At 43.4% G+C, this 23,356-nt stretch overlaps 1 protein-coding gene across 2 annotated transcripts in view; it reads right to left on the reverse strand.

The window, feature by feature from the left end:
* Positions 1-1,238: 1,238 nt before the first annotated feature.
* The window catches only part of LOC144756169 (E3 ubiquitin-protein ligase TRIM39-like), a 113,719-nt gene continuing 91,601 nt past the window's right edge, over positions 1,239-23,356 (reverse strand). For both annotated transcript variants that reach the window (XM_078645750.1, XM_078645749.1), the window contains one exon: positions 1,239-3,050. In XM_078645750.1, the coding sequence (XP_078501876.1) occupies positions 2,482-3,050 (569 nt within the window). In that variant the 3' untranslated portion in view covers positions 1,239-2,481. The remainder of the gene's footprint in view (positions 3,051-23,356) is intronic.

Genomic DNA, 23,356 nt, shown 5'->3' on the forward strand with positions numbered 1-23,356 from the left:
TGTTATGCAGTGCTCTGTGTGTTATACACAGCATTTTGAAGGTTGCTCTCTGCCTCATTGGCAGCCAATGGAGCTCTCTTAAGCAGCTTTTGGCTGGGTCGAATTTCCTTTTCTTACAGATTGCCTTAGCCGCCACGTTTTGCACTATTTGTAGTTTGGTGAAGAGGTAGTCTGCCATATCTACAAACAGTGAGTTTCCATAGTCCAGCCTGCTCATCAATAGTGACTGAACCATAGTACTTGTATAGCGCCCGAATCACCCCACATGGGGTCTCTCCGGTGCTTGTGTGCATACCGCTGTGGAACCCTTCCTGGTTTTTCCCTGTGAGGCGCCCACTCCTGGGCACCCCCATGGTGCAGCCAGGCATCCTAGCGCTGTTGGGGCCGTTGTGGAGATTAAGCAAGCTATTGCCCAGAGTTGCAGAGTGGGACCCATGATTAGAATAGGCACCGAGGTGAGAATTATCAGGTCTGAGGAAATTGAGCCCAAGACCCGCTGAGGCGGGAATTGAACCCTGGTCCCAGGCCAGACCTCTGCATCAGGGTCTGCTGCTCTAACCATTGAGCCACACTTCTCCACAACACACAAGCAAACAGACTATGCTCCATGGGAGGGACAGACACAAGATGAGCAAGGCAAGCCATTGAATAAGAAGCAAGAAAATCAGCGCCAATATTGCCAACCAATGGTAAGTTATGGGCAGGCGTTCAGCCCACTATAAGCTCTGGTAGCTTGACAACATGTATTTTGCAACCAGATAGCTATGCTGATAGCATTGATCTATAAAGAGGTTCAGGCAACCACTTCTCTCCTGACAACCCAGATTCTAAATAAAGCTAAGAAGGAGATAACCAAAATAATCACTAAAAATTACCCTAGGTCTGAAAGCCTTTCTGTAAAATAGCAGGATGTGCAATATAGCTATATGTTCAAATAGTCAATGCATACAAGTCTCTGTTAACTACTGGACACAGTGATCGCCTTATTTCCCAATAGTGCATCCTTTTATAAGCTGCAGCTGCCGTTCCGGTAGGGTGCAAGAGCCTAAACACCTTAGCAAAGTTAATCTGTGGAATAAATCTGAGAAAACAATCGCTCGATTATGCACCATCACATGACTCAGGGACAGTGGATCAAAAAGTACATTCCCACTGCATTCAATGTATTTAGTGAACAAATATCTATCCACGTGGAACACTTGTAAATCATGGTTACCCGAGGAAACATGACAAGATGATTTTATTGTGTTAAGATTTTATTGTATTGTGATATTAATTCATTTATTAAAAACAAGTAAAAAGAAAACCGAACAAAAGCTGATATTTGATGCCAAATAATGTATCACAAAAAAGCTGGTATTTCTGGGCACAATTGTTATATTTTCAGAAAATGCCAAAATATATTATGAAAATAAAATGAAAAGCTGGTCTTGAAGAACAAGAATATTTTCAGAAAACTGCAAGCTGGTTTTTAAGACCCAATTAGTGCATTGGTGGAAACTGACAAGCTGGTGTTCAGGGGCAAAACATGTGCATTTTTCAAACTATATTAACACTGATAGTTGTGGGATAGCTCATGTAGAATTTGGGACACATATTGTAAATATAGGCCCTAATTAAGAGGAGCACTGTACTATCTGCCTTACGTTTACCTCTACCACGCAGTCCAACTGCTACAGGGACATGCAATTATAACTTCAACCCAATGGAATCGTGGATTACAAATTCCGTGATGTCCAACACTGAGCAGATAGTAAATTATGTGGGGGCTTCTGGGTGGGGTGTACTGAGTGTGTATTCACCACCCTTTAAAAAGGGTGAGACCTGGCTGCCAAAGCCTCGAGCGATTTTACAGTGCAACCTTACCAGATGATAGAACCAGGGCTAGTGTTCAAATATACCTGGTAAATTCAAGTCAGGAACACTTATCACACTGCACCATTCAACCAGAAATACATATGGTAATCCTCCTCTGCCTAAATGAAAACCATGGCCACACTGGTATCATTTTATTGGTTCCAGAGGACACTTACCTGTGACTTTGGAAATGATTTCCGGTTTCCTCGTCAATATCTATAGATTATCATGACATTGCTGTCTTCCTGCTGTCAGAAGACTGAGCCTTCCATGTCAATGGAACCTAAAGCCCCTGGTGCTATCTGAGCATGAATGATAACTCTGCATTATAAGGCAATACATGTACATTTGATAATCTGGGCAACAGATTAATTGCCCAAATTGATATGTCTGTGCCATTTTAAATTCTCCATTGCCACAGGACTGAGAATATATTTCGAAAAACCAGAATGTGAAAATGAAAGGATATGCACGTTAGAGGTGAAGGTGTAAGCCTTGCGAGAAAAGGCAGAATGCCAGGTCAAACAGTTCTTTAAGTGCCTGTTAACACCAGCTTAAACACCCCCATGGAGTAAGAGCTGAACCTGACAGACGAGGAGTCCCGAACAGTTTAGGAGCCATCCTTCATAACGGCTTGGGATATCCATGGCTTTTTGGCAGTCTGAAAAGATATTTCACATCGGATTCCACAAAACCTGTAGTAGAACTACCAGTGGAAGCGTAGGGCACGTTTCCACTTTTAATTATTCTGGTGGACGGGGTGAGGGCACCGCAGAAGGTTCTCTGGGTGACATCTAAAGGTTCTTTCGCCAGGGGCTGAGCCGCGTCTGTTCTTTTCACAGGCCTCTTCAAAAAAATGTTTTTATTCTTTTTGTTGCGAATAGGATGTATAAATTCATCATATTTCAATTTGGAAGCCATCTTTGCGCTTTCCACTGGACTCTGGCAGATGTCAACATTACTCACTGCAGATAATTTGATGACCGAGCCTTCTAGGTTCTCGTCTGCGTCTGCGAAACTCAAACTAGTAAAAAAGGGGGGCGAAGAATCTTCATCTGCGCACAGTTCGATTGTTGAGTTAATCGATTCAGAGAACATGCGAAAATCCAGGCATACTGTCGATGGTTCTTTTGCAGGTTTCTGAGATCCACTCTTAGGTAGAGCAGCTGTGTCTGGATCCCGAGTCAACACCTCTGTAGAGAGAGGAGAAAAAGAACAAATAATGAATACGGCTACATAAACAAGAGACAACCAAGAGCTGTAGTAAGTAAGTGTTAAAATAAGTGCTAACATAGCTCTCAGACTGGGCCTGCACTGACCAACATGCTATTGTCAAAACAGCTTTAAAAGCCTTCATTGTCCTTAGAACAATTCTAAACATATAGCAAAAAACAGTTTTTGACTGAACTGCTAGCCGCTTCGGGAACTGAGAACATAAACATTCTGTATCCTTTCAAAGATTCATAGAACATTCAAAGTTATTTTGACAGTTAAAACATATGAACTGTTTTAAAAATAATGAATGTTTTCTGCCCTCTGGAGACTTAGCAGAGGTTTTGTGGTAACACTAGCTCAAGACACAAGCCTTAACTTTTGCATTTTCCGAGTTTCGCCTTCCTGTGATTTCACCGTTGTCTTTCTTAATGACACATTATTTGTTGTATGAATGTTTAAGGCTGTGTGATGTGCATCGATGGAGCTGTCCTGAGCTGGTGACGTCAGTCGTGTGACGCAGAGGGAGCCTCTAATCTCACATCAGAATGTTCTGAGAGAGAGGCCAGTTGTGACCAAGAGAAACCAGAGTTCAGGAATATGATCTACAGATCAGCAAATATTTTGCACAGTGTGTATTTAAAGTCCTCACCACTGCGCCCACCGTGCTCTTTATGGAGAGGGCGCAGGCTGCCATTTTGATAGTCCGTAGTGGCGGGACCACCTCATCTTTTGAGCAGTGCTGATTGAGAAGTTGCTGTTTCAAGAAGCTGGCAGTATACTGCAAGATTGGTAGGTAGACAGAGGACAGTTTGAGTGTGCAGCAGGAGCAAAAAAATAAAAGTATGTGTGAGCAAAGGGTTATTGGGTACTTGACTTGTTTACTACTTTGTTGAGGCTCACTATGAGTGCCCAGGTATCAGACCTAGTATTCCATACCCCCCCCCAGGAGTTACCAATACCAGGGGCAATCACTAACTTGGGGGGGGGGGGAAGAATTACCAGTTTTACATAAATTAATACATTAACAATGGAATGTGTCATTCCATACCTAATGCTCCAGGTAATCCTTCAATCTCCCCTTTTAGCTCATTGGTCAGTCGGAAAGACAACGGATCTAGGGAATTGACACAGATCTTGAAATCCTGATGGGGCCGCTCCCATTTGAACGAAAGGACAACTCGACATGATGACCCAAGTGTCTAAAGAAAGAGGTTCCATGGGCACACGTCTCTAATTACAGAGATTTTTGGGGGGTATTCATGTTTGCCCCAGATTCAGCTGTGTGTTTCGGTCCCAAGAGTAAAGAAATGTTCACAGTTTGAGAATTCAGATTGACAAGAGAATATGGATCATATTCTGATTATACGGTATGCAGCTACAGAAGAAGAATAAGCTTTTTACTACAGACCAGTCTCTGATTATGCTCACTTTGAATTTGAAGAAATTATAGCTCTAAAATGATGAAACTAAGCCGAAGCTCTCTCCAGTGGAGGTTTCTTTATGAGGAGAGGTGAGGACAGGTGAGCGTCTTGCACAGCTAGGTGGAGACCAAGCACAGGCCTCTAGGGCCTGAAGAAGCGTGAGATAAACCCCCTTCATCCAATTCTGGCGCTGCTCTCATTTAGCATGAGAGCAGCATTTGGATTAGTTAGGGGGTTCTTTCCAGTCTTCATAAGGACAGCAAGGAGGACGCGGAGCCCACGGTAAAAACAATTTGGTTGCATTTAATTAATATAATGTGCAATGCATGTACTTTTTGTTTTATTTTGGAGAGAGTGGTTGTTTTTATTTGGCCATTTGAGGGAGTTTTCTTTTTAGCATGGGTTTTGTAGGGAGGGAAAATGTGGTTTTGTTTTTTGTAAGTGGTGTCACTTATCTCGCCCCCCCACCCCCAACCCCACCCACCACTCTGAAAGGTCACCAGTTACTCCTGGTTCTGGCTAAGCAATGCGCTATACAGAGGTTTACTGAGCTTGAAGGCAGACTTTCACTTATGCTTTATGTAGCATGGAATGTGAATGAGATTTACAGCTATTGTCTTAGTGACTGAAGGAAATACATAAATACCCAGATGAACAAAGAATAGCATATTGGTTTAAACAAAGGACTGGAGCAGTACTCAACTAATTCGTAAGTGGCTGGGGAGACACCTTTCTAGGATTCTGGTTATAAATGTGGTACTACATGGTACTTCCGTGGCTTGAAATCTCTATAATTATGAGCAAGGAGGCGGCACAAAATTAGAACAAGAAATAGGTCACACTAGGCGAGGCAGGTTATTTTGCAGGCGCCATTGTGAATTGTACTGCCAAGAGTTTCATGGTCAACAAGAACTTAGGTAGCTCACCATCATCACTATAAGAGAGCCAGAACCATCTCTCATCTTGCCAAGAGCAGTAACGCAAAGTTGTTAGCACCCACAGACCAATTATATAGCTAGAGATGAGCTATTTAAAAAGGGCACTACATTTATTAGGGGGTGTTACATTTCGATATTATGAAGTCACAAAATATTCCCTTTCAAATCATAAACCCTCAGAAGAATGTATTTGATATTGTTTGAACTCACATAAATCTCAAATTTATCCACAACTCATACACACAACCCCAGACCTACGTAGAGTGCTACAAGAGTGCTACATATATCAAATATTTGATAAAGTTATTACATATCCCAATAAATACATAAAATCATCTAGTCCTTCATGTTCATAGCAAAACATACATTTAAAAAAGTGTTTTCCTACTTCTCTTTTGTTAGAAATACATGATATCATAAACATCACATGCAATTAAAAGAAGATCTAAAAAGAAAACAAGCAGAGAATACACCAGACAATACAATCTGGCTTAATCAATTGCTAATTCACACAAATAATCATACAGGCACTTTATTATAACGGAGTTCCCATCTAGTGTGTCAGTATGTTCCATAAATGTAGCACTGTATATGCGTTGACATGTTTAGGTGGTTTAAAGCCAGTTCTGACCACCTTCTTTCAGACCACTAAATATCTCTCCCCAATCATTGCTTATCGTTAAAACCAGGGGGCACCCCTAATTCAGTTCTTTTTTTTTTTTTTTTGTAAACCTTTATTTGTACAAAAAGGAAATACAAATCCGGGCCTACAACCAGACCGGCCGGCCACGATACAATAGAGCAATCCAAAAAATACAGAAGAAAAATATACAGATACAATCAGGATAATATGCAGTCAATACAGTTCGAAAAAGGAAGGGGGGGGAGAATCTGGACGGCACACAAACAGGAAGAATGAAGGTTAATTTTTATAATATTACAATAAGGAGTATAACAGGCTCGGATACAGCATAAATGAATCCAGGTTCCCAGAGCAAACTATTGGCCATAAGAAAACTAAAGGGGCAGCAATGCGGAAAATTATCACTACAGTCTACATCAATACGAAAGCAGATGCGGTTAATTCAAATCAACATACAAGTAGACTCATCGTGTGCACCTCTACCACCCAATAGCACAGCAGAGATAGGACGATGGAACCGGAACACTAACATCACTAAAGCCAACCCGTCATACTAACCCTAGGGAGAGAGAGAAAGAGAAGGGAAGGGGAAAGAAAAGGGGGAAGAAGAAAAATACAGACTGAAAGAGAAGAGCGCCGCGTCGAGACAAGCATCCCGTAGTAAGGACACAGAAAGAGCAGGAGTATTAGCAACAAGGAAGGGATGGGAGTCGGCACCGAAACGCAGCATAGCCACAAAAAGGAGAGAAGCAGCAATCCAGATCCCATCCCTATAATACCACGGGAGGCAGGGACAGCCGCGGCGCTCCTATAAAGGGATACAAAAGGGCCATAGAACAAAGGAAAATAAACCGGGAAAGAAAACCCATCCCACCCATCCCACCCAGCACCCCTGCAGAAGGCTACGGCCTACCCCCCCAGCAGCGTGCCTGTCGCCCTAATCCCGAACCCGAAATGTAGGAAACACGAAAGAGAAAAAGAATAAGGAGACAAAAAGAAGAATATGAAGACAAAAAAGATATGAGGGAGGAGTGAAGAAGTAAAAACAAAATGGTCGGCCTCAGCCCTCCGCCCAACCAGTCAATCGTAATACGTGTAGACGAAAGCGATACAACTCGAGCATCATAAAACGTACAAGGGGGTCACCCACCGCACTATGCACACGGGAAAGCTCGCCACGGATATGTATACCAGCAATCCACCGGAAGCAATGTATCTCACCCCAGGCCTTCCTTAGCTACAAGCAACTCCCACCATACGACAGCGAGAAGCGAACAACTCGGTGCAAGGCAATCACACAAACAAAAAATAGTCCGATGAAGACGTAGGCCAGGGAGGGCAATCCATAAGCAAAAGATCAAAAGTCCGGGTATACAGTTCAAGTGTCCCAACAATGTTAACAGGGGCAGGAAAAGACAGGATTTCAGTCTCGCCGCTCGGGAAAGCGGGGGTTCCCCTGCAGAGCAGAAACACGACCTCATCAAGGCAAAGAGATGTAGCAAGCCATCATGTTTCTCGGACACTCGAGTAGGATCCGACCCCAGAACGACATCCGGGCCCCCAAACTCCAAACAGTGAAGCGCAGGAGGTTCAGAAGCCAGTCGTTCGCATACCTGTCGATGGCCAGTGGCAGCAGCTCTCAGCGCAGCCGAGGGGGGTGAAGCAGAAGCATCACCGAGACGAGAGGGGACCGTGAGAGACCGGCCCTCTAAGATGGCGGCGGACCGCTCCGATACCCCAGGGGCAATGGGGGTCAAGGCCGCCTGCAAGGACCGCAGTGCTTCCAGAACGTCACCAATTGTAGGCTCGCGCACACATGTCCAGGTCCCCGTGCAGTCCAGTAGTCCAGGTCCGCCGTCCGGAGGATATCCACGGCCTATCCCGATGGCTGCCATTTTGTGGATTCAGGCTCGTCACCACCTCCCACGACTCCCGGATCAGGGCCTCAGATGCGGACCTCCACAGAAACCAAGGGGGTCCAACTAAGGCAGCCTTGGTGCAGAAAGGAGAGCCGCCAAAGTCGGGGTTCAGCCTGCAATACCTTTGGCGTGGTCGAAAAGCAGATCCCGGGCGCGAGGCTCCAGGACGGATGGACGGAGCCGCGGCAGGGGGGCCCCCTTAACACGAGCAGCCCTCTGTGCACCGTGCCCCACACCAGCTCCACGGCCGCCAAGGCAAGTCCGGATCAGGACCACTGGAATGCTCGCACAACGGTCTCCCGCCAGCAGCTCACGCTCTCGGCCGGGACCGATGCGTACACCAATGCCAGGCTGGGTCCAATAGGCGAGGCCCCGGCTTCACCACCGCGGAGGCCCCGGTTCCTCAGGAGGCACAACTTCGGAGTCGCGGCACGTAGGAGCCTCCAGGTCAGACGGTGAGTAAGAGCAACACGTTGCGTTTCAATCTCTGCTCGAGTGCATCGTCCCGGGGCAGGATATATGGCAGGATTTGCGAGTCAGGCCGGAAGGCTGACTCCTAATTCAGTTCTTGTTCTGCCTATTAGTGTTACTCTAGGTCCGCTGCATTTACATAGGCGGTCCAGAATATCTGACACATTGCGGGAACTCACACCCTCAGCCGAATCAATTTCTATCTAAAAGGAGTCTCCTTTTTTCAGTAGATACATAAGGATCTCTTTTGGAGTGGTGAGCCTCACGATTTCTTGGCCTATTCCTGCACAAGAAGAGGATTATTGGTAGCCTGATCAGCCTTCCCACTCAATGATGGGGTGCCGCTTATATGCGTCCGCATGCCTTCCTTTTTCGGATTTATTTTGTATTCAATATTATGCCACAATGTTCAATCAACTACAATTTGGGATGCTGTGTGAAAGATGAATGTGTATGATTAACGAACCAAAGACAACTCTTAAGCAAGAAGATGCTAGATATTTAATTGCTCACATGTAGGTACCCGTACACATACTCAACAATTGTATATCAAAGTACAAGACAATACCATCCTAACAATCACAAGCTATGTCCGCCTCCTTCTATGACACAACTATGCAGGAATTGCCTTTAATGAGTAGCAAAAGTACAACTTTTAATTAAATTACTTGATTTTTTTCCATTTCTTGATATTGAATTGACTTTAAATACAGTCACCGTTTAACAACTTTATTTGAGACATTTAAGCTACTGTTACCGGAGACATGTTGCTTACTGGACTATAAGTTTGTTTCACAAGCAAAAAGTTACTTGTTGAATTGCAAGACATAGTATAGTACATCCCTTACATGGGATCCTGGGTTATTAACATCCTTCATTGTCCTTCTGTTGCCCCATTTGATGGAGATCACATTGTGTTCAATTTCGCGTTTTAAATCTATTTGGGTACCAGAGTAGAGTTTGCATCTGCCATGCTGTCCCTCTTCATATAGATTTTAAGAATACATGTTTTTGATCCATCATCTATAGTTGCTCATAATTTGTGAAGTGCCTACATATGTTCCACATTTTACCCCACCACACGTGAATGGGGGAGGGGAGTAGCGTGCTGCTTCCAGGCCTGCACAGAACGGTCATCAAGGATGTAAATTCAGATGTTGCAGTGAAACTATCAATATTGTCACAGGTCATGTCATGAGTAATGCAATATGTGATGTAATTCGAGGCGCCTGGCGAGGGTGCGAATTATACTCACATTAAAGCACAATTTATATCTATATAAGCTGAATATAACTTGTGGATTTCAGCAGTTTTGTTAGTTTAAAACGGTAGCTGTGAACTGATATTTTCACCTAGCTATAACGTCCCTTTAATCTTTGGGTTTTCCATTCAAATTCTAAGGCTTTTTTTTTTACATAGAGAATGATATTATTACAATTCCTGACTATAATGTGACTTAACCCTTTATTTTTTTAAGTGAATTATTATCAGTAAGATGTCTCTCAACGTGCACGGTGTGGGGTTAGCCACAGGGCCTGTAGCCAAGCCCTGTGCCCAACCCCTTTCCGCTGCACACGGCAAAGGGTGTCGTTCGAAGTAAAGCAGACCTTCTGACATTGTCAAAGGGGCTGAACACCAAAATATAATACAAAGTGGGGCTTTTGGCTTTATCAAGGGGTCAGGACATGAACATATATTAAGCAGACTTATTGGCTTGGTCAAAGAATTACAAATAAGTGCAATAAACTGAATATTTGATATATTCACACACTGCAATGTTTAATAATCATTGTCAACAATTTTCAATAAAGCATTTGATTTTTTTTTATTGTTTCGGAGTATTTAGTAAAAAAAACCTTTTTGAGACCACAAACCATTTCTATACAACCAAGTACGAGCTGTCCCTGCACTCCAGCAGAAGAGCATATTACCCCAGTTGGAGTGCTTACCCTTTCGCTGCTAGGCCTCCCCCCTCCACCTGTTCTAAGCCTTTTTTTGGCTATTTAACGCTTAGGCCCATGTAACTTTATCCACATAAGGTCTCCACCCCAAATTTGCGTTCTTTTCTTCCAACATCATAGGTATTTTAAAGGTACCCAGGGCTCGTGGGTTTCCCTGGAGGAGACTCAGAAATTAGCCAAAATACAGCTAAATGATGTTTTTATGGAGGCAAAAATATGTGAAAAGTGCGGGAGAAGAAAGCGTCTGCTTTTTTCCTGCAAATGGTAATAAAGGGCTTGTGGTGCTTAAATCACTATCTTCCCAGGACAGACGGACTTTTGTCAGAAAACCAACAATTTTCTATACAGTTTTGGCATTTTACTGGGACATAGCCTATTTTTGCAAATTTTTAGGTTGAGCCTACAGCGCTTGCACTGTCAGGCAATTTGTTGGATGTATTTGTGGGGTCCGACTCCTCCCACGTTTTTGGATAGGCTATTGTGTTTGTCCTTTAAACATCAAAGACTGCAAAAGGCTAATTGTGGGTGTATGTCCCACCTCTTTTCAAAAGTTATCTCCCCTGGAGTATTGCCACGGTAGCGAGCAGCGGTGCGTACAGAGGCAGCTGCTGCTACTGTGGGAGACACGCTTTGCTCCGATAGCTCTGGTTAAGTATTGGGCGGGAATTATCTTTTTAAGCTGCCAAATATGAATTAGCTTGACGACTTTCTTCCCAGTTTTGCCAGCATGCTTTTGATTGGATTCCTGTACTTTGTAGCTCCTTTTTTAATATCGAGAAAAAGACAGGCACCTATTTGCATATATATTTGAATGTTTTTCACTCCAGATTAGCGCTTACTATGGACTTCTGACAGCAGCCCGCATTTACCTAGTGAATGTTTCTTCTTTACACGGCGGGGATGACTGACATCCGAAGCTGTACTTCGTCTGCCTGCTCATCTAACTGAAAGCCCAGATGAAATAAACAATATCAGGTTTACCATTCAGTTGGTGCTTGACCCACTAAAAGCATAGCATGTATAATTTAAACAACACTTTGCTATAGGTCTCATAGTCTTATTGATAACAACACAGCAGAGTCAACAATGGACTAAGGGGACATATGCCATGTGGGTCCCATAAACTGGTGAGGAGTTGATGGTCCCGGGTGCTGTAGACCAACAAACTCTGTTGGGCATCACAATTAAATTAATTGAGAGGAGGGGCTACTTTAACTCAGGTTGGGAGCATCAGGGAGTGCTGCATCCCATTCCCGCAACCAGGTTTTCAAAAGCTCCCATATATCTCTCAGGCGAGACGCTGTCTGTATCAGATCCCAGAAGGTTGCCAGCTGCTCCTTACAGCGACATCCCTCACCCACCTGGCCACACAGGGAACTCGAGGGGTGCCCCAGCATATGGCAAGTCTGCATTTAGTGAGCAGAAGCATCATGGCCACTAAATGGCGTTTCTCAGGTGGGATCTCCTCTACATGACCCAGCAGGCCCACCAGCGGGGTAAAGTTCAGCAATACTCCAGTGACATCTTGTACGGTTTCCTAAATTCAGCAATAAGAGGCCAACTCCACGCAACATGCAAGAAGGCAGCCGCCTCACGTCTGCACTTCCAGCAGCGCGAATCAGGGCGCAGGCCTAGTTTATATAACTGCAGGGGGGTGCGATACATCCTAGGAATGAATTTAAAGTGAATCAGTCTAAATTTGTAATTCGGGGATAAATATCTCAGCTGCGAGCAGCAGAATGTCCATTGGTCATCTGAGGGCAATCCCTCCAGGTCAACTCTTCACTGTGCTAGTGCCCTAAAGGGATCACAAGGGGTGGTAAAACAATATTCAGTTATATAAGGATACCTGCGGATAACTCTTGCATTAAGTGCGGCAAATGAGGGGCAGTTGGCATGCATTGTGGCGGCAGGACTACGTGAAATGACTGGTTAGCGCAAATACTAAATAGTGTTTTAACTTCCATCAAGGAGAGTTTGCGCATTGTGGCATATTAGAGCTTAACATTGTCAAAGTGAAAACACAGTTACTGCCACTTGAAAAACAACTGTTTACAACATGCCATCATGGTTCCCTCAGGTGACAACAACAAAAGGGAGATTGCTGTAGTCCTTCGCTGCTATCCATGAAATGGAATCCTCCAATGGGAGTGAAGATTGAATGCTTCCAAAATCGTGACTGTTCTGTGCCAAGTGTTTTTTAATCAACGAGTACTAAGGAAGGCAATGTAGCTGAAACATGTATGCTGTGATTAAAAGCATTTTTAACTTGACCTTGTGAGTGTGCTGCAGTCTCTCTGTCCAATGCATGTATCCATGAGCCTACCCTCACGTCAGCAGCAGCACCAGTTGCAAGTTCGACACGAGTGGGTGGGAAACGTTTTGGAATATATCTATCTATCTATCTATCTATATGTGTATTATAGTACAATATTGCCATCAAGGCAATATGATCACAGGGCTAAAGGTGAGGAGACTATATGTTATCAGAACTACGAGATGGCAAAATAGGACCATAATATTACCTATGTTACTTGTCACAACCCATTCGGGGGTGACCACAGTGCAAACAGAGGCTACTGGCTGCAGCTGTAGGGTCTGAGGTCGTTTGATGTTCTGGGATCTGTTATACTGTGAATCTGCAAACTAGACTAAGTACAACCCCTTCAAACCCTGATTCGCAGTGGTAGCGTCTACCAGCAGTCACAGGCTTCGAAGGGGGTGTGGTGTGGCGAGTGCGTTTTTCAGCCTCAGAACTCAAGAGTTGCTCAGCAGCACCTTAACTGATTGTCCAAACCAGTGCTTGCAGTACTTTAATACACTTTAAAACAGAATTTCACTACAATATGTAGACCGATTCAGCAGTGGCACAATTCCACTAAAAGAACAAATGTACCACAGCAGTGCAATCTGCTTTGACACACTTCGACAGTGCCACGGTACAGCCGCTTCAGAGCCCCAGCCAAGCAGGTGGCCTCAGGCACACTTCAGGACAGTGCCAAGGTGCAGGACACTTTTAGGGCCACAGCAGCATAATGCGATCAGGCACATTACAGCAGTGCCTTGGCACAACTGCTTCAGGGTTATAATGGCACATTCTGCTCTGGGCACAGTTCGCGACAGTGCCATGGTGGAGGCCACTTTCAGGCCACAGTGAGGCAGTTCACTCAAGCGCACTTCGGCAGTGCCACAGTGCAGCAGCTTCTCCACTACAGAAGTATATCAGTCGATCTTTCGCAAATCCCTCAGGGTGAAAGGACGCACTCAGCTCTGGGGTCAGTTAGCTTCTCCTTGCCCTGGTAGCCAGCACCTCATGGAGGGTTGGTACTTCCTTCCCGTTTCTTCTCAGGCAGTTCAGCCTTGGTTCTTCCTAACAGGCCAGACTCTAGGTGATGTCTCTTCATCTCTGGGAAATGGCTCTCCGGCAGACACCAGCTTTAGTTGCACAGCAGTCCTCTGAGTATTCTGCAGAGCCTCCCTGCTTTTTGGTCAAGGAATACTCGAAACTGGAAGAAGTGGGGCAGCATATCCCACTTTTATACAGGCAAAGCAGACAATTTGGATTCTCTCGCTGCACGCTCAGAACCTGTTTGAATTGGTTTTTTAGGTCTCGGAAGTCTGAGAATTAATGTTTCTTAGTGGGACTATTAGTCCCGCCTCAGTTTATGCCTCTCTCCCATTGGCTGGCTTCCTAAACGGAGGCCAGCCATTTGAGGAGAGAGCCGTCACTCGGATTTAGCCCCGTCTTTCTCGGATTTGGGGGCTTCATTTTTGCTGTTCTTTAGACAGTGACGTCATCCGTCACTCAGAACAGCAAAACCACGCCCCCCAAATTCAAACTTCTTCGGGCTTTGCGGCCGCCATTTTTTTTTCTCGTCTGGGGAGGATCGTCTTGTTCGTCGTGATGGCTGGCCCTTGCATCCCCGCCGCCGCCTGTCAGAAGACTGCAGTGTGCTCTGTCTGCCGTTTTTTTTTTTTTTTAAATTTATTTCACCGGAAGCCCCGCGAGTCGTCCTCAAGCCCCCCCCCCTCTCCCCCCCCCCCCTGCCGGCCCGGGGATTCTCTGAGAGGCGCTGTGGCCGCCTCCAAACTCCAGGGCCGCGGTGCGATTGGTTACCGCAGCCGCGACCCGGAAGTACAGTGGGCCAGGCAGGAAGCGGACGGGAGGTCTCCCCCTCTCTCCTGGCCGGCATGGAGAAGAAGCTCGTCCCCAGCCGAAGCCCAGCAGGCCAGCCCGCGGCAGAGAGGAGCCGCCGCCTCTCTAAACAGCCGGTGAGTGCCGTTTCTATCCCCTCTGAGGTAAGCGGGCGGTTAAAAATTAATTTAAATCTATTTTGTGGATTGTTTCCTGATTGTTGCTAAATTCAAGGTAATTTAGCAACTTTGGGTACTAAGTTATCACTACCATTCACTCACAGGGTAGGGACTCTCCCTCTGTGACCATCATTATAGAGAGGAGTTCCCGATTGGAGTGTGAGATCAGGAGGCGAGACAAAGGGAGCGAGTGTAGCAGGATTGATACAGATGGTGTGCGATCGGCAGCGGTTTAGGCTGGAGAGCAATATCAAGATATAGAGCTATCAAAACTATAAAATGCAGGCCACCAGGTACGATGCATGGACGGGGTTGAATCGGACCCTGCATATCAAGCTTCGATACACATTTGTGAAGGTGGCGAGGGTCTCAAGTCTGGAACATTGCGAGACAGTTGTCTTGCAACAGGTGCTACTAAGATTGGTTATTTCCAGACTGACCTATGGGACTTACATACAGACAGGAAGGGAGTCCGGCTAGATTTTGGTATTCCAAAACCTACTAAATTCAGCAGCGAGACTTATCACAGAGGACAGAACACATCTCACCAGGACAAAGACATCTGAACTACTGCTTTGTAGAGTCGTGCTGCATACTCATAACTGCATGCATAACCTACAAACCCATATATTGCATTTCCCATGCACACCCAGCACAGAACTACACCTCCTGGGGAGGGACAAACTCCAGGAGCAAAGGAGAAAAGGAGCGAGCACCCGCACCGGCACCACCGGCAGTCCGAGGATGCGAGGCTCTCTCACTAACTCACTCTCTAGCTCACAACTTCACTTACTCGCGAATTTGTAAGTGGAAGTGAGTTAATTTACAAGTTCAAAGTCACTTTCAGTGAAACGCTGAGATAAATTCCCACTCATAAAGGATGGTGTTTGTGGACCGAAGTGTCGGATAAGAACAAATACTGGCCCAAAAACCTTACTACGGGAAACCTTTCAGAGCAATACACCCGATATAGTGGGCTGGCCGACCGATGGTGATAAACGCAAAACCAGTGAAAGGCTGTGGGCAGGGATGTCCTGTGGTAGTTATTGCGGCTGAGCGCCGAGTCGGACATACTTCTGGTGAAGGCCTACACATAAAGGCACTTGGCATAGGGTGCACTGGTTGCAGATCCTAAGGAAAAGTCTCAAAAGTAACAGCCTGCGACATAAACTTGGAGAACTGAAAGGACTCAACTCATTGAAAAGCTGCACAGCTTATAATGAATACCGGAGAACGTGTGCTTCATGAACCAGTGGGTTGGTCTGACAGGTGGGTGTTGAGTGAGCATTCGCAGAGGAGACAGGCATGAAGGTCAAACGGCATAAATCTGACAGAAAGCAAGCCAACTAATGGAACTGAACTGAATAACAACACGGACAAGCAATTTCACAAGACAGTGGGACGGCTAACTAGAGAGAGGCTTGAAGAGGCATTGCAGAAGAGACTGGAATTTACATCAAGCTCTCCTTTGCCACCAGAAAAATAGTCAGACAATCAGGCGGCAATATTGTGGCTCATATAGGAATGCATTACAACCACTGCATTACAACCAGGGCTGCTTTATCCCTCCCTCTTTTTGGCTCACAACTACCTCACAACTTTACTCTCTATCTCACTCTCTCTCTATCTCACTAGCTCACTCTATCTATTTCTATCTCAATCTCACTATCTCACTCTCACTACCTCAGTATATCACGACTCACTCCCTCAAAAATTCACTACATCACTCTCTCACTAACTCACTCTATCTCACTACCTCACAACTTCACTCTCTCTCTCTAACTCACTACCTCACTCTCTCTCTAAAAAGTTTAGAATAACATAGCTCTCTTTCACTCTCTTTCACTACCTCTCTCTCTATCTCACTACATCACAACATCACTCTATGCTTATATCTCACTACCTCACAACATCCCTCTCCCTCATAACCTCACTCTTTCACTACCTCACTCTCTATCTCACTACCTCACTCTCTATCTACCTCACTCTCTCTCACTACCTCACTCTCTCTCTATTTCAATACCTCACTCTCTCTCTCTCCATCTCACTACCTCACTCTCTCTCTGCTAATGCAATAGGTATCACATATGCAAAAAAAAGCTAATGCCGATAGAAATGACAATGCCATTTATTTAGGGATACAAAAAAGATAAAAAAATAATGAGCAATATCAATAGCTCTACCTATAATATTGCCGAGACCATTGCATTGTAAATGCTTGTCTTTCATGTGTCCTTTTCAGGCTGTCTTCCAGACACAGCTTTTGTGTAGAGTGATGCCCCTCTTAGCCGATTCATCTCCACTTTCGACCATCCACAGCAGTTACACAAAGTGGTGTGAGCAGCTGCATCTGCATATCAACAGCCAATCTGAACAGTTGTCGGGAATAGAAACAAACGGCTGGCCTCCACTGAAGGGCCCTTTTCAACCAACGTCAGTTTGTTCACAAGGCCACCTCTAGGTCCCAAAAGATCATCCCCAAAAGTCACCAGGGTTCCATACTCCCCGGTCACCTTCATCCTCTACACTGAGCTGCTTTTAACTGCATCAAGATTCACCAAACAAGATACAGCACATACCTGGCTCAATCACATGAACTTTGATGACTTTGAACTACAACCTTCACCAAATAGCAGGTCACTAGGATTCACCCTGGCCACTAACCTCGCACTAAACACATTAAAAAAAACAAAGATGGCCTGGCTCTCTCGTTTAAGTAAGTGAAAGCATTTCATCCAGTGGTTCCTGTTGCCAGTCTACAACCTCTTTAAAACTAGCTGAATGATTTACAAAGCCATCACAACCAGCATCTGTTTTTATTATTTTTCGCACATGGCACGTCGTACATAAGCTTCACATATACATCCAACTGGTGCTTATTATAGTTGCTTTGTATCTAAATCAGCTGTTTAAATCTACTACATTTTGAACCTAAAGTACAGTCATATATTCAGTTCGCCAAACAGTGCGGCCGTCACCTACCCAACCGGACTTTGGACACTGTTTCTCTCTGTCTCCCTGCTGTGTCCCCCTCCTCCCCCCCTTCCCCTTATGTCTTACTGTGCTCTTGTAACGTATGTAATTTGAAACTTGTAACTCGCATATCCTCCGCTCCGATACCTCCGGGTCTAGCCAGCGCCATATAAAACTCTTTAAATAAATAAATAAATAAATAGTTACAGTGCTCCTTGCCTCATTGCATTTACAACTTTTTGACTGTTATGCGACTCTTTTTCTTATCTTTTTTTCTTATTACTTTTAATGGTGCACAACTCCTCTAGGGTAACTATAATTTGTGCTTTACTTCTGTTTTCTGTCTATAGTTATAAACTCAAACGGGGTAAACCATGGGGTAACGGTAACAGATATCACATGTTGGATTTCGTTCTGGGCATCAGTTGTATCACCTGGGCACACCGGTTCCTGTGTTCTTAGGGCACGTGTGCATATGGTCAATGACTATGTTGTGGTGTTGGTTGGAATGTGAGGGGGTCCCCCATTATTACCGTTTGCTCGATCTGCATTATTTCATGTTCAACTTTTTTACTTATTCTGGTAATATACCTCTACTTATTAAGTTAGCACTAATGCTAGGGGTGAGGAGGGTTCGTCACTGTTGTGGACACGGGACAGAGCTGCTAGGATCTGATCCCAGCTGTTGGCAATGGGGATCTTATGAAGGGCGAGCGTATTTTCTCTGTGGAGTGCTACACTCTCTGCTTTAGCCTAAACAATCATGTAGTGCCTTCACATTGTTATGTGTGGGGGGTGTGGGGCCTTCCACTTCCTACTTATCAGCCTCTTTGCTGCCATCATCCCTAGATCCAGGAAGCAGGATGTTACCTTATTGTTGCCGTTTCTATGATATAGATGCAATATATATATATATATATATATATATATATATATATATATATATATATATATATATATTACCTACTGGCGGTCGCCAGTAGGTATATATAGTTAGGATTTTTTCTCTATGGGATTTTTGAAAATTCTATGTCTAATAACTTTGGCGTTTGTGGACGGAATTGGCTGAAATTTTCAGGAAAATGGCACATTTTGTTTCTGAGCAGCCCCTGAAAATTGGGGGGGGGGGTTCGTCCAGGGGGGGGTCGAGAAAAAAGGGGGGTCCCAAAACGTGTTTTTAACATTGAGTTTTCCATAGGGCGGTTGGCCTCACTTTTAGCCCGAACGGCTGAATGGATTTGCACGAAACTTGGCAAAATTGTAGGGACTGGTAGCCCGATGTGCCTTTTGTAGGTCTCAATATATGTGCTCCAGTGGATTTTGAGAAATTAACGTTTAAAAAAAGATATATATCTGTAACAGCGGACCGGGCAGCGCTCCAGTTCGCGTACTTTTCGCGCAACGGAGCTTTGTGAAGCGAAGCTGATTGGTTCTTCGGCGTCTGTAAACATTCCAAACAGTCCGTAGCGGCCGCCATCTTGTCTCTCGGTAGGATCGAGAGACAAGAGGAGGCCAAAGCGAAGGGGCAAATGACCATAAGGGGGCATAGTAGATCCTCCCTGACCCCCTAGGTTTGATGTGGAGGCTTTAAAAGGGTCTCGCAGGGCAAAAAAAAAATATATCGTTTTTTTAGTTTTTTTGCGTGGAGTGCGCCCGGTTCGCGAACTGGGAAGCGTTCTGGGGAGCGTACTTTCTTGAAAATTAGTGAAAAAAGTTAGAGTAAAATAATAATTGTGAGTGATCAGATGTAGGGTAGCTCTGAGAAGAGCTTTTGGGTTTATGGTACATTTAGGTACTTATAAGTAGGTACCAATGCACAGTCTTAAATTCAGAGTGAAAATTCTGTTGCCCTCATCTGAGAAGTGAACTCCATCTCCTCTGTAGATATCTTGCATGTAGTAACGCAAGTTATTGTTGTACAGGGAGCCCATTCCATGGTCTCTCATGTAAGCTGAAACAGATTTGTTTACATGCTTCCTCGATTTCTCAATTTGTGGACAAAATTGGTTCGACCACCTCCATTTTTGTCTTTGGCATATATTTGAATATACCAAGGCAGTCTGAGGAAAAAGTGCCATCAATTGCTCAAAGGTGTCCTTTAAAATCATTTCCAGACCTACCCCAGTCAAAGTGCCCAAATCATTACCTCCACAGTGCACAATTAACAGGTCAGGTTTTGGCAAATGCATAAAGGTTTTCACCAATGGTATCAATTGGTGACATTTTAATCCTCTGTGGCCAAACCACTTAATTTCCACATCTTGTAAATTGAGGTTAGGTAAATTCCTGTTTTCAGCGTACCTCTGAGCCCAATAGATGTAACTATGTCCAACAATCCAGACAGAAAACATGGCGAGAGAAGGTTCTCCTGCAGTCAGATGAAGTGTGGCAATGAAATGGCAGTTGAAAAAATGAGAGTGTAAAATGAAAAAAACTGAGGAGTTTCTGTGTTAATGAAGCAGTAAGAGTGATTGGTGGATTTTGATTGCTGAAAACAGAAAGTTAGGGTGCATGGATGAGTTCGTTGAAAGATGTATTTTGAGTGGCGAAGAAAAAATCATTAAATGAAAGATTGCACTGGATATGCAGGTGCACTGAGAGTTCAGAGTTCAATTGCAACATTGTTGTGTGAACTTGGAAACACCAGAGGTCTTGCAAGAGGTGGTTGCTATGCAGAAAAAGCAGAGAGGGGGCAGAGGGGGGAAGGGTTTTGATTTGAAAAAAAGTGAGGGAAGAGTTTTGATTGGGTGACATGAGAGATATGTGTGAAGAATTACAGCATTTCTGTGCTTTTGATAGCTGCAGACTCTGGAGTGCATACCTTTTGCTCTGCTGAAGACAAATTGGTGTGTTTCTGAGACTGTTTTGAAACTCAAAGTATTTGCTAAGGTGAGAAAAGATTTCTTTAATTTAGATAGAAAATAGTGTGCTTTAAGGAGAAAATTATGAAGAAAGTTGTGTTTTTCAAATGTTGCTTTGTCTCAAGTGTTTTACAAATAGATTTTGTTTCTTTGAGAAATTGTAATTGGAGAAAATGTGAAGTATTAGTACTGACAGGGTTTTTATGTGCATAGGAGCTGTGGAGTGTTTTCAAATTATGACTTGTAAATCGTTTTTGAGAAAAAGCAATGGTTTTAATATTGATGATTTTTTAAATTGGATGGCTGAACTCTTTTCGGATGAAGACGGTGACTTCCTATTAGAGGCTGTTGCAGCTTATTTTGCATACACAGTTATGTCATAGACCTTTTTCATGTTTGATATGCTGAGTACTAGCATTTCATTGACAATTCATTGACTTATTTGTCAAGTTTTTATTATTTAGCTTGCCTATTGGCTTAAGCCTCGATAAAGTAGTTGGCTGTTTTATTTTTCTTTAGCATTAAATTTTCCTAGTTTTTAATGTTTTACCTTGCGGACCGTCCACATATAAAGTTGCAATCTGCTCTCATGAGATGGCACTTCTATTATCTTATTCAGTTTGTTTCCGGATCATGGGGAGGTGTCATCTAGATCCTGGATATCTTTACACTGTGTTAAGTTAGCATGGGCTCATTACTGGTTTAAACGCCATTTTTCCTTTTTTGTAACTTCTGCACACGACACTTAGTTGTTGCTTTAGCTTTCAGCCTACCTGCGTCAAGATCTATGCCTGCTTCAAGCAGGCGCAGGGTTTTGATGCAGCTTTGTCCTATCTGATTGTAAATGCGGCACACCGTGGGTGGCAGAGCAGCGGTGCACGTTAACTGGTGCATCCCTGGGGATGTGCTAGTTAATATAAATCTGCCCCTTTACATTTAATTATGTGCAGGGGACACAGAGTCGGTGAGGTTTATCCAAGGTTAAGAAGAGATGAGTCCTGTTCAGTGAAAAATTGGAGATAGGCTTCACCTCCTCTGCTCCTCAGCATCGTTGGACATGGTTAAATAATAGCTGCAAAATGTAACTCTTGTTAAACAATTTTACTATTATAATCTCTGAGATTTGTCTCTTACTGTGCAACATCTCATTGTTGTTATCTTTCTTTAAAGATAAAGACAACATCAACATGAGCGACAATCAGCAATCAGTTGATTTCGACCTCATCATTGAACTCGTAATTGAAACATCAGTGGATGTTGATCCCTTGGATGATTTCAATCCTGAGGATGAAGAAGAACGTGATGAGGATGCAGATTTGTCAGAATTGTATGACATAGGATGGGAAGCTGACGTGCTTGAGCCTATGGAACTATAAACATTTATTTTATAAATTTATAATAAATAAAAAGTAAATATGTAAACCGTTTAATTTAAAAATAAAGACACCTTCAAAAACAGGTTATGTGTAGTGTCTTCAATAAAATATTAAAATATGGTCATAAAATTAGATCAGATTCATATATAAAACAGCACAGGTAAAATGAATATAAATTCCATTTCTTTTCTGCTATTTCTGTATTCTAAATTTGCCATGTACAAAAAATTCTTCTATGTAAAAATGTTAAGTAGTGTGTTAAGTTTTTGATGACTGTTATTAATTTACTGTTGGGTAATAGTGGTTAATAACATTTTTTATTATATTTTACCACAGATTCAACTGCAGATTATTTCAAGATTTTAGGATGCCAAGCAAAGAAAGAGTGAGAAAGGCTGCAAAACGTCAAAGACAGCAGGTGAGTGAAAAAAAGCAGCAGTCCTCTAACAAAAAGATTTGTCAAGTCACCAAGAAAGCACCGGGTAAGAGTACAAAAACATTCATAAGAAATATCTCTAGTAAAAAAAATATTACTACAGAAAATGTTTCAGTCCAGAAAAGGAGAAGCAATTCAAACGGTAAGGAAAGGCCAATGAGAAATGTTACTGCTAGAGTAAGAGATAACTCTATGCATGAAAGTAGAAGGAAACAACAGTTTAGGGACATTCGTAAACGAATGTTCCGCAACAGGATAATTGGCAATTTGTTAAAAAATATTAAGAAAGGTCAACAGAAAGTGGTTTTTTATAAGAGAAAAAAAATAGTTGAGAAAGTTATTGATCAGGCATATGAAATTAAACGTAAGTTATTTATTTTGACAATCAATAGAATTAGGAAGCTAAACAAGGCAATTTATGATTTCAAAAGAAATAGTAGATGGAAGAGAATAGTTAATCGTAGTAATTTTTGTGAAGTTTTTTCTGGAGAATGGATGCATAGTTCAAGCTCTGAGGCATTTTTTAATGAGGAGAGTTATTTCCAGGATAATGATTTGGTGCATGCAGTTGACACCAGTGGTCGAGCTTATGAAGTGAAAGATGGTTGTCCAGTTGAAAAAGAAAAACTTGTGACAACAGAGATAGAAGAGGTGTTAGGTAATGAGGTTTTAGGGAGACGTCCTAAGGGTCCTGTGTACACCTGGAAGTGTAGTAGTATTTGCAGTGTACGACAGGATTCCATCAATTTGCTTTGTGATTTTATACGGTCATTTAATAAGAAAAGTTTGAAGCAGAAAATGAAGTTGTTGCAAGAATTAGATCCTTGCAGAGTGAGAGAAGTGATAGGTTTGCATGGTCATTCACTGGCTTGTCTTTCCAGGAGAGTATGCCAGAGTGTTTTTCATCATTTCAGGATGCTAGCAGTGCATCATAATAAAGTGAGGAAATTAGTTAGAATGTTGTATTATGC

This window comes from Lissotriton helveticus, chromosome 5_1 (assembly GCF_964261635.1).
Source record: "Lissotriton helveticus chromosome 5_1, aLisHel1.1, whole genome shotgun sequence".
Lineage (NCBI taxonomy): Eukaryota > Metazoa > Chordata > Amphibia > Caudata > Salamandridae > Lissotriton > Lissotriton helveticus.